General features: G+C 37.5%; 1 protein-coding gene across 1 annotated transcript in view; it reads right to left on the minus strand.

The window, feature by feature from the left end:
* Positions 1-12,791, minus strand: part of LOC120417904 (3'-5' ssDNA/RNA exonuclease TatD) — a 36,892-nt gene extending 24,101 nt beyond the window's left edge. The window contains exon 1 of the mRNA XM_039580134.2: positions 11,514-12,791. Within this exon, the coding sequence (XP_039436068.1) occupies positions 11,514-11,649 (136 nt within the window). The 5' untranslated portion in view covers positions 11,650-12,791. The remainder of the gene's footprint in view (positions 1-11,513) is intronic.
* Between the last annotated feature and the right edge of the window lie 184 nt (positions 12,792-12,975).

Genomic DNA, 12,975 nt, shown 5'->3' on the forward strand with positions numbered 1-12,975 from the left:
TTGCCGGGACCGATTTTTGGAAAAATTGCCAAACTTTGAAGGTCTGTACCGAGCTCCAGGGTGCTCCAAATTTCAATGTTATATATACCAAAAGATGCGCAAGGATCTGGCCTACACGCCAATGATGTTGAAAATAAACGCTTCAGTGGCCAAAATGCCTCATAAAGTGCCATTTTTGAAAAAAATCTTTTTTACGGGTTAAATCCCATTTAAAATTGAAGGGCGGAGCGCCAGCTCCTGTTACGTCCAATCAAGCTCATATTTTGGATTTGGGCTTAGTATGCCCACCGGAACAAACCCTTGAATGCCCGCCAAAAAGTCATTTTTGTTACATCCTAGTGCTGTATTGTGTTCAAAATGCGCGAATCGAAACATGGCCTCATCCCAAAAAAACGTTGGTTCTAATTTTAGAGACCCCGTCGAGCGCGTAGATAAATTCCCATAAATTAGTGTAAACCCTAGTTTGCAAGACGCCTGCAAGAAGACTGCAGCAAGATCGCCTCTTTCCCTGTATACAACAAAAGTAGAACGTTAAAATGGAGCAAAACGAAACGCAAGTAAAAAGTCGGCTAAATAAAACGCAATCAAGATCGTGACATTCGACCAAAGGAATGCATAACCGAGAGTCCATCTGATCGTGGCAGCCAGCATCAGCGACAACAACGACGACGATGAGGAGAGAGAATTAGGAGCCAGTGAGATCAACAATACTTAATCATGGAGGGAAATTCAAGACGAAGTAGGTTCCCATTGGAGGATTGAATTAGTTTAAATGTAACCATAAGACAAATTCATAAAATCTAAACAACAGTTCTGGAGCATCTTTTAAATGTGGCGGTACGACATTGCTCTAACGGCCTTTCGTTCCATTCAGAGGCGTGTAATGAAAGGCCGTAAGAGCAACGTCGTACCGCCCACAACACATTTTCAGAATTTTTAGTGCTAGATATCTTTTCATTTTTTACATAATCTAAAAACCGCAAAAATAAGCGAAGGAAAAATAAAGGAAATTGATCATCATTCTAAAATGCTCTGTATTGAATTTAATTTAACGAATTTCTGCACCAAAATGAATCAGCATGTGCACAGTAAAAAAATGTGTAAATTTTTAAGCTGTAATTTCGGAAGGTTGAATATTACCTCTTTTATGATGTAATTTTACCTCAATTTAGACTGAAAAAGGGCCATTACAACAGAAAAGTGGTAAAATTACACATTTTCAGAGGTAAAATTACACATTTCTCCTGACCTAAAAGATGTACACCTTCCCAGATGTCATATTACCATGATTTTTTTTTTTTTTTTTTTTGCTGTGTGTCGGTTGTTGCCTTCCTGAAGGCACAGGAGGAATTTTTGATCTAAGTCAATTGTGCTTCAAAATTTATAAAATTTTGTGACACAGTAATTGACGTCCTAGTTCCTAGTTGGCAATCATTGATTAATACCGACTTCCAAAACTTCACAAGGAATGGAATAATCGTTTCCAAAAAGTATCACTAGCATGTGGGCACTATTCTTAACAACTTGTAGAAGGAATTTTGTCAAAATAGTGATAGCGACGCAAAATCTTTAAGTTTGAACGAAAAATCATGGCAATGATGGAAGTCGTTGGAAGACTAGTTGACCTTTTTGAAAAAATAATAATAATAATAATAAATAATATAAAGTATATTTTCTAATTATCCTGAAAACAAATTACAGCTACTTCAAATACATCAAATCAAAAAAAAAATACATCAAATCAGTAAAAAATGAAAATTTCACAAATAACATCAGGTGAATACATTTTCATTCAAATATTTGTTATTTGTTTTAGAGCAAATTTTCACAACAAAAAACGAAGTTGACTTTATAGCTGTCGGCTACCATTGCTAGTACCAACCACTAGTGTCTTCCTTTTTATCTACAAGGACTTCGCCGCCCTGGGCTCCTAAGTGTATGAAAGTATGGCACGGAGCGACGGCGCCGAATACCCATATTTACACAAAGAATTTTAGAGCGCCCGCCGCGGGATTCGAACCGGTGACCTCTGGATAGTGCCTCTGGCCTATTACTAACCATTTATGAACATTAGGGTGCCCAGAATATGGGACTTTTTCTCAAAACCTCGCTCCACAAGCTGATTATTTGTTCCTTGGGCCATGGTGAAGTTTGTATGGGAAAAATCGAAAAAAAATGTATGGAAAACTCAATTTTCTTACGGTTTGGTCTGCACAGTGCGCTTCCTTCATCTAAATAATCCCAAAAGTGAGATTCTCATTGGAAATTTAATGCTCTACAACTTTGTAGAACATACCAAAGCTGTAAAACTCGATCCTGAAAAGTTATTAGCGATTTAAAAAAGTAATTTTTGTACGAAAACCATTTTTTCACCAACTTTAGGCTCGAGTATCAATGGGTTAAACTCAACCAATTTCGCTCAAAATTGCACAGATGCTTAAAATAACCCAAAAAACCGTTTTTTGCTTGGGCACCCTAATGAACATACAAAGTTTCTCGACTTCAACTTAGTTATCCAATTTTCACGCATTTGTTAAAGAGGATAACAATATTAACAGCTGCTTATTTTTTTTTATTGAAAATAAAACACCATTAAGATTAAACTAATAAAAATATGTTTGGCAACTTTTACACCATTTGATTTGCTATAAAATCTCCTTAATATTTTTTTAATTAATTGATTTTAATTGAATTTTCGCACAATATTATAAATTACAGAGCAGATTCGATAATTTTAATGGAACTGCTTTCGAAGCGAATCCGAACTCGCTAATTGGAAAGAGTGACAGCTTTCAAAAGCATGAAACTTGCTCGGAAATCTTCAAACAATGGGATTGAAATGTCAACATAAGTTTAACTATTGGTTTTGATGAATTCGTTCGAACTAGCGAGCATTCGAATTAGCGGACATTCGATGTAGTGAAATATGAATTCACGAATCCGCTCTGTAATGCAGAACAACGGTGTCAGGTGTCATTGAGGAGAAAAAAATAATATTCATTGTTTCATTATCTCGAATGATGAAATAGTCTTTTTTTTTTGCAATTCCTCTGTGAAACTGTCAACTTTTCTGGTCCTTCTGGAAAAAAAAACAAAACGGCCTACTTTTCCCTATTAAAAATAACAGAATGTAAAATTAATACCTTTCAATACCAGTGCTGAAAAGTTCTACTTTTCAGCATTGAAATGGGTGCTGAAAAATTAGATTAGATTAGATTAGATTAGATTGAAATGGGTGCTGAAAAATTAAACTTTTCAACACTAGCATCGAAAAGTACACAGCAAAAAATCCGATGGTAAAATCGCATGCAAAAGCATGCACATCACCTTCGTCAAAATAAACACTTAATATTACACACTGCATGTACATTTTTTGCAAACACAAAAAAAAAGTTGCAACCGACGGGATTCAAACCCAGCACCAACAGTAAGGACTGGCGCCTTAGCCCACTCGGCCATCAGACCGATGTAAAGCTGCAAGGATAAACGCATATATGAGCTTGACATTTCGGTCAAGTAGGTTTCTCATACTGATGGGCTACACATTTCAGGGTGTAAAATCACATAAAATTGCATAAAATAATGCAATATTTATTTTACACCCAGGCCTTTTACACGCAGCTGGATTACTACTTTTTTAGCTGTGTAACATTTTTCAATATTTTTTGTTTTGAACGGTGAATCTACTAAACACATGAATGTTTGACATAAAATTCCATTCAAGAAGCGTTTTTCGGAATTGCAAAAAATGTTGTAAGCAACTCCTTGCAAAACTTCTTTTTGCAACTTGTTGTATACTTACTAATCTTCAAAAATACAGCAGCAAAAAATCCAATGGTAAAATCGCATGCAAAAGCATGCACATCACCTTCGTCAAAATAAACACTTATTTTTACACACTGCATGTACATTTTTTGCAAACACAAAAAAAAGTTGCTACCGACGGGATTCAAACCCAGCACCATCAGTAAGGATTGGCGCCTTAGCCCACTCGGTCATCAGACCTATGAAAAGCTGTATGGATAAACGCATATATCAGCTTGACATTTCGGTCAAGTAGGTTTCCCATGCTGATGGGCTACATATTTCAGGGTGTAAACCACATAAAATTGCATATAATAATGTAATATTTATTTTACACCCAAGCCTTTAACACGCAGCTGGATTACTACTTTTTTATCTGCAGATGTGTAACAGTACTGAAAAGGACTTTGGGCATCCATTCAAGTAACACTTTTTGATCCTGTGTTGGAATTTGACACGTATCTTGACGGCAAATAACATTCATGGAAACAAACATTTCTCTGTAAAAATCCAATTCAAATGGAATTGCAAAAATGTTGATTTCAACACGATTTTTTAGCACTCGTCGTATTTATCCAACTCGGTAAACCTCGTTGGATAAAAAATCCTCATTTTTCAACTTGTTGCACTAACAACTATTTTGTAATTCAAAGTTATAAACAAAAATATGTGAAGAGAAGTGATTTATTTTTCAACAAATCAAGCTAAGTGCTTATTTATAATCTATTTCACTGACCAAAACATTTCTACAATTATTTTACGATGTATTTTAAAAGTTTGCCATCGTACAATATTTTTCAATACAGCAATTTAACAATTTAAATTTTCAGGTTTAATTTGTTTGTCCCCTTATATTTTTTTTTTTGGAACATAAACTTGACATATATTTTGCTATTGCGTTTTTTTTTTAACAATTTACATTAATCAGTCCTATTTTGTCCGAGGGGTTTAGTCTTGACTATCGCTCTATGACCCTGTGCCGCTCAATGGGCCAGCTGATTTTCTTTCTTTGTAAGACGCCTGGAACTGTTGGCATTATAGTAAGCCACGATTTTAAAAGATACAATAAAGATCATTACTTGTCTTAACCTACTACAATACAGACGTATTTCTAATAGGTTATGGGCCCAGACAGGCACCATAGCGACCGTCGTTAGAAAATCAACAAGTGGAAAATTTTCACCGGAAACTTCAAGAAGTTCTGAAGATGGTTCTGGATGGATCAAGCGAAAGTGGTTCTGGTACTGGTTCCAGCGTAGCTGTTCCAAGCGTTTCCAGTTCAAGCTCCATACCCGTTGGAGAGAGGCTACGTGGACGAGAAAATTATCGATCGTGGGCCTTGGCGATGAAATGGACGTTGATACGGGAAGGAACGTGGAAAGCGGCCGTTGACGTAAAAGAAGGAACTGCAGTAGATCCAGCACTGTCGGAGCGAGCTCTAACGACGATCTGCCTCGGGATTACGCCTGCCAACTACAGTCACGTACAGGACGTTGAGACGGCACGTGAAGCCTGGACGAAGTTGAAGAATGCGTTTTCGGACAGCGGATTGACCCGGAGGATGGGGTTGCTGCGAAAGCTGACTTCGTTGCGGCTGATAGAGTGCAGGACCGTCGAGGAATACGTGAACGAGATAATGTCGACGAAGTACCAGTTGGACCAGATCAACTTCAAGGTCGATGACGACTGGTTGGCAAGTATTCTACTCATGGGGCTGCCGGAGAGTTACGGACCAATGTTGATGGGGTTGGAAGCATCAGGAGCGAAATTGACAGCAGACTTGATCAAGACGAAGATCCTGCAGGACGTGAAGAAAGATGATTACGTGACGTCATCAGGAACCGAAGGAGCTTTTGTGAGTCACCAGAGAAGGCCGGCGAAGGACAAAACGAAGGTGAAGTGCTTCAAGTGCAAGCAAATGGGCCATTTTGCTTCAGAATGCCAGTCAACGGGACCAGTAGAAAGCTCGAACTCGGGGCACCTGAAGACGACGGGCAACTCAGCATTCAGCGTCGGTGCGAGGGCACCAGAAAGCGCGGGTTCGTGGATCGAGGAGCGGCGAATGTTTTGACGAGAACGGTGTCCAGCTCGAAATTGATTGAAGCTAGAAGATATTTGGGAGTTAATAAAATCTAGCTTAAGGGGGGATGTTGGCATTATAGTAAGCCACGATTTTAAAAGATACAATAAAGATCATTACTTGTCTTAACCTACTACAATACAGACGTATTTCTAATAGGAACCAATCAAGTTGGGTGAAAAATACGAAGTAAAAAAAACGTGAGCATTCTACAAAAGAAAATGAAAGCAACTTCAGCTGCATTTGGAGAGTAGCATTTCCTGCTTGATTAATTCGTGGAAATCATCTGTGCTGACAACCGTGACGAATAATTGTCCGGCCGTTCACTGAGGTTATCCTGGTTATCTCTAATCCAAATCTAATCAGCTTTATTTTATTACCAGCGATAAACCATTGTTGAGATAATTGTAAATTTGAAGCAATCAGTAGTCTTGATTAAGGCCAAATATAAAGAATTCCAATTCAGATAAGCTGATCCAACTGCAATGAAAAAAAAACAATTTTCCAATATTAAAAACTAACTTCAATTGAGTCACAAATTCAGAACCATTCCACACAGAGTACAATTTTCTCTCACCTAATTGCGAAAATTATTGGGCGGCATTTTATACTCATTTTGCCAAATTTGTTATGCAAGGTAAGGCATCACTTTTGCTTTTCAAAGTCATGGATGGACGGACAGTCTAGACACAGAGCACGTGAGAAATTAAAATAAAAAAACTTTACCTCATTTGAGTGCAGTCGAAAGTTTCTTTCTTCACAGTTCTAGACTTCTAGGACCAGCGCTCCCTCATTCATTCGGAACAACAACACGTTGTTGACGCATAGAAGAACATTCGAAAGGGGGTTTCAAGAGGGGGGTGTAATGGAATCTATTTTTTGCAATATACCGAAACGGCAAACAACCAACGACGACCACGACGAAGCTCCACCAGGGCAAAAATCAATGGCCTCGGCTGTTTTTCACTCTTTTTTGCAGAGCAACGTCGTTTATCGTCGTGATCGTGCTATCTTGTCGCAAGCCAGCTACACTCAACCCCCGGTGGTTGGTCACTTTTTCGTTTAACACTTTTTTAGTTTGTACCCCGTTGGTTGATAAAAGTCAAACTAAAAAGTGACGAACTGTCACTTTTTACACGGTGCTCACGCACATTATCAAACCAAACTTTTGGTAGTGTGTGTGAACTCCGTGTAAAAGGGGTGTCAAACTAAAAAGTGACCCTGTTCGTTTGACAACAGTTGGTGTCAACCATCGGGGTTGAGTGTATTGACGTTTCGAGAAAAATGCGTTCAATTGTAAGGCCTGTAAAAATTGTATCGAGTATGACAAAATGGCACCTTTTTTGATTTGTGAAATCGAATGTTGTAAATTAAAATAAAAAACAAAAGTTGAAGCATTTAAAGCTGTACAAAAAAGCGTGCTCAACTAAGTTAAATCCAAAATGCACTTGTGGCAACCTAGCACGATCAAGACAATATGCAAATCGGAACATATGCCGTTTGAGTTCCCGAGAAAGAAAGAGAACAGTGCAATAAACGCGACGTACACCTTGTTTCTGTATTTATGAAGAAGGGCTTTGCGTGTTTACGAAATTGGTTTTCAAAGCCACGGATTGCCGTTTTTGAAGTCGGCTCGGGGCCTCACTTGGCCGGAAGTTGAATACAACTTGCCCAGACAGGACCGGCTTCCGTGCGGCTATAAATTTCCCTTTCACTTTCCGGATGGAGGAAAAAGTTCTTTCGATCAGGCTTGTATTCTTATGCGAAAATGCAGTTTGTTATGAGAACCTGTGCGAACTGAGTGACAAAAACCGCGCAAATCTGCGTGAAAATCGCATTTTATTATGCCTATAATTTCCACTGACATGAGGTGTGCCGTGTGGGGCCACACTTTGGTAAGCTCTTAATCACCAGTATTTTATGGCTTAATCCATTATCACTTCCTCTGTTTACCTCCGTTTGCTTTTGTGTAGCTCTCACCTTTTACATCATATTGGAAGCAGCTTTATGTTTCCGAAATATTGATACTCGAGAATTGTAACGTTAGATTTTGGATAATTTTATGTAGAAAAACTTATTTTTTATATCATCAAAGCTTATGACGACTTTATGTAAAAAAATAGTTTTTCCAAAAATTGCATGCAACATGTACATCCCACATGTACATGTTACATCAAATTCGAGTTCTGCGACCCCTTTTATTCAGATTTCAATATTTGATTGTCTATTAAATTGCCAAATGCATTTTTTAAATATTTTATCAGCGCCATTTTGGCCGCCATCTTGGATTTAAAAATTATAAATCACTTTAGCGTAGTTTAGGGTTCAATCAATATTAAGACAAAGAATTGATCCGCCCTTTCAATGTTCTGTCTATTTTTTTATTTTTTTTCGCTGCTCACAACTTTTGGTAAGGTTACCAGATCTTCAACCTTTTGAGACGGGCTGCAAAATGGATGCAACTACAACGTTTTCTTCCAAATATCTGAGTTCCGGCATCAAAAAGTATATAAATAACACTTAAGTGCTTATAACTTTTGATAGGGTGTTCAGATCTTCAATCTTTTGGATTCGTTGGAATGGTTTTTATAAATACCTTTCTTAAATGGTAAATATGGGACTCGAAGACGAATCGAATGAGACCAACACAGGAAGACAAACATATTTTTTTTTAAAGGAGAGCAATTCTCTACGAAATCGGTCTTTATTCTCTAATTTTAATTCTTGTGTTTTTTAATCCGGCTGAAACTTTTTTGGTGCCTTCGGTATGCCCAAAGAAGCCATTTTGCATCATTAGTTTGTCCATATAATTTTCCATACAAATTTGGCAGCTGCCGATACAAAAATGATACATGAAAGTTCAAAAATCTGTATCTTTTGAAGGAATTTTTTGATCGATTTGATGTCTTCGGAAAAGTTGTAGGAATGGGTACGGACTACACTGAAAAAAAATGATACACAGTAAAAACATTTTTGGTGATTTTCTATTTAACTTTTTGTCACTAAAACTTGATTTGCAAAAAAAGACTATTTTTCTGATATGTTTTAGGGGACATTAAATGCCAACTTTTCAGAAATTTCCAGAATGGGCAAAAAATCTTTGACCGAGTTATAAATTTTTGAATCAATACTGATTTTTCAAAAAATCGCAAATATTGGTCGCAAAAATTTGTAATCAAAAAGTACTTCAGTGAAATTTTTATAAAGTGCACCGTTTTCAAGTTATAGTCATTTTTAGGTAGCTTTTTTGAAAATAGTCGCTGTAATTCATTTTTTTATTAGTGCCCATGTTTGCCCACTTTTGGAAAAAAAATTTGAAAAGCTGAGAAAATTCACAATATTTTGCTTTCTTGAACTTTGTTGATACGACCATTACTTGCTGATATATTGCAATGCAAAGGTTTAAAAACATGAAAATTGATGTTTTCTATGTCTCACTCAAACAACCCATTATTTCCTAATGTCGATATCTCGGCAACTAATGGTCCGATTTTCAGTGTTAAAATATGAAACATACGTGAAATTTTCCTTTCTTTTCGAAAACAATATTTTCATTTTTTTTAAATCAAGACTAACATTTCAAAAGGGCCAATCATTCAATATGACAAATTAAAAATATTTTGTTTGCATATCAGGTTTTAGTGATAAAATTGAAATTAAAAATCACCAAAAACAAGTGTGTATTATTTTTTTTCAGTGTAGTCCTTATCAAAATCTACAACTTTTCCGAAGACACCAAATCGATCAAAAATTCCTTCAAAAGATACCGATTTTTGAATTTTCATATATCATTTTTGTATGGACAGCTGCCAAATTTGTATGGAAAATTATATGGATAAACTAATGATGCAAAATGACTTCTTTGGGCATACCGAAGGTACCAAAAAAGTTTCAGCCGGATTAAAAATGCTAAAAAAAATCGAATGACCGAAATCTCAGAGAATTGCTCAGGATCAGAATTTTCTGTATTTTTGCTTCTCAGACATTGAAGATTGGTTCAATTGTTACTGAGATTTAGCCTCTGAGAAAAAAATAGAAAAACATTTACTCAATGACAACAAAAAAGCGTCTGTTAAATAAACAATTCTCGAGTTCTTTTTTTTTTTTTTTTTTTTTTTTTTTGAAAGGGTCCTATAAACAAAATTTTCACTTTTTGCTTTTTGGGTGTTTTTGAATACCCCTGACTTAAGGCGGTTCTAAAACACCCAAAAAGCAAAAAAAAATGTTTATAGGACCTTTTCAAATAACTCTAGAATTGTGAAATTTTCTAATCTTTCCGATAAACATATTTCCATAATTTTTAAATCAAATCTCACTTTTAAAAAGGTCCAAATTAAATGGTTTAGTTATTTTATTCTGATCTTTTCGAAAAAAAAAGTATTTTTAAAGATATTCAAGTTAAGTCATCACTTGTACAAGTGTAAAAAGTCAAAAATTGAACTATTTTTATATGGCAGCATGAAAATTGTGTACAACATCAATATTTCTGTCGATGGATTTTTTTCTATAAAAATTTTGTTTAATGTTTCAAACATCATCAGAAATATTTTTATAACATAATTCTGACCGCCATAATTCCCAAAAAAAAAATAAAAAAAAATGTTTGTTTCGTGCATTTTTTTGACTACTTTTACTGCATTTAGCAGAAAATACAATTCAAAATCTAATTATCTTAAATAGAAAAAAAGGTTTGGATTTTTTTAAATTCAATTCAATTTAGTTTTATTGGTTAATAGTCAAGATACAAATAGTTCAGCTGTGTGTTGCATCATAATCCATTTTGAAACAATTATTTCTTTAACTAAGGCATAAGAGCAAGAAAAAAACTTACTAAAATTGCAATGGATTTGTGATAGAAGTAGAGAAAGCTTATAACTAAATAGAAATATAATTTGAGGTAAATTAGACTCCTTTTCGCATATAAATCAATTTCGAATCTACAAAAAAAAAATCAGAAATGTTAGCCTCCCTCACCAATCAAAGTCGTATATATATCGACTAAGAATCAAAATTTTATTAAATTTCGTGCGTTTGTCCACATGCTGTATGGAAGTCAATCAAAATTTGCACTGGAACTTCCTTAACTGATTTTGATCGTTTAAAGTTATTATAAGTTAATCAAGTGTAACCTGTACACTTTTTTTAAACCGAAACTAAGATGTTTTGATGAAAATATAATCAAAAAAACATCCCAATCTCGGGTGAGGTTTCAAAAAGCCGTAAGAGCCACCGTGACCTCCGACACTAATATTTCATTTATTTCTAGTTTGGGGCACTTGAAAGACGTGTAGATGAACAATCTCAAGCATTTGGTTTAAAATTGGTTTTTCGTAAGTAGGTCGAATAGCGATGCAAAAAAGACTTTGTTTACCACTGGCTCTTACGTCTTTTTGAAAACTAATCCGAGCAATGAGTAATTCTAGAGTTTTTTTATTAGGTCCTATAAACATATGAAAGACAAAAGTTTATTGGTCCTTAAAAAAAAAACTCTGGAATTGAGTTTAAAGACCTAGCAACCCGATGAAGTGTTTATACCTACTATGTTTCACTAAGTGAATCAACATTATACACATTTAGCGAATTCTATATTTTTTCTCCAAACACCCTTTCTTCCACCCTCATAACTCACCCGAATCTTTGGCGCGCTGAATCACCGAGTCCAGGTCGCGGATGTACTTTTTGTTGGTCAGATTGGCGCCGACGTCGACCACGATCAGGTTCTCGTAGCAGTGCTTCATTTCATCGTTCAGATCCGAAGACATCATCTTGCTGTGCTCTTCTCTGTTGTGTACTCCCAAAAAGCTTCAATCTGCTCGATCTACCCTTTCGCTAGTACCTTGTACTAGTGGCCCCTCGCCGCGTAATGATGACCGGCGCGCTAAAATATTGGCCAAATTGCGCGTCTCACACACACACCACGACGCAAGCTGTTTACTTCGCGAATTTTCAACTCTTCTTCAATGACCGCGTCCGGAACTTCGTTATTTTTTCGATATTTTTGCTTTCTTTCGGTTCACAGTCGTCAGTGCTCACTTATACACGCGTCGTCGGGCTGGAGATTGTCACGGAGGACGTCGTCGCGAAGTTCTGAACTGCAACGTGCACGTGCGTAATCCGTGGATTCGACGATTTCGAAGGTGTTGCTGTTTTTTCGACCGTTCAAGGGCACACCTGCAAGGTGGATCTGCGCGGAGGCGGGTCGCACGACCAACTGAAGCTCGAAGCCGTAATAGCTGGGTTACGGCGGCCGACTCGCGGGGATTAGCTACTGGACCACATCGGGTAATTGCTAATTAAACCTTGCGATTTTCTAGCCAATCCAAGACCAAGAAGGTGACGGTGACTCGGTGCGGTTGTGTGTGAGTACCAATACCAGTGCAGCAGTATCGATGCGCGGTGGTAGAACTCGAGCAGTGGTGAATCCGATCCAAGGAAAGAAGCTGCAGATCTACAGCACAGAAGAACCTCTCGCAGATGTTGCACAAAATTCGAATTTGGATCGGTGCCAAGCGCTGGAATCGATCGTGGCAGGCCGAGCAAGATCGGGAAGCGCTGCAGAGAACCGTCCTGGATGAAATCGTTAATCTACGGGCTCGATCTAGCACACAGATATTGGAGACGGGACTCCGGCGTCACACTCGCACTCGCGTCGACCAGACTGGCCACTCGTAACGTCCGCGAACCGAGACTCGGATGGTGCTGTTGTTCTCTAATATGATTTATTAGTACGCACGGGCACAGAAAACTAGACGAGGACTACTAACAACACTACACAGCTATAAAACTACTAGTCAACGGGAGGGTCGTCGTCGCGCGGTCGGGTGTCGTCTCGGAGTGTCTGTGAGTCGTGTGTGAGTGTCAGTCTTCAAGCGGGTGGCGTGGTGTGGTCTGGTGTGTCGAAATTCAACTGACGGACTGCCGTCCCAAGTGGAAGTGAGCTTGGCTCTAGGCCCCTCCGACGACGAAGATCGGGACGACAACTACTCGCACACAGAGCGGCTCGCGTAAGCATAACTTAGAGAGAGAGAACTAAACGAGAGAGAATCCGAGTTGTTGCAAACGTGTGCAGTATTTACCTGAATCTCGCTCTA

This window comes from Culex pipiens, chromosome 3, assembly GCF_016801865.2.
Source record: "Culex pipiens pallens isolate TS chromosome 3, TS_CPP_V2, whole genome shotgun sequence".
NCBI classification, from domain to species: Eukaryota; Metazoa; Arthropoda; class Insecta; order Diptera; family Culicidae; genus Culex; species Culex pipiens.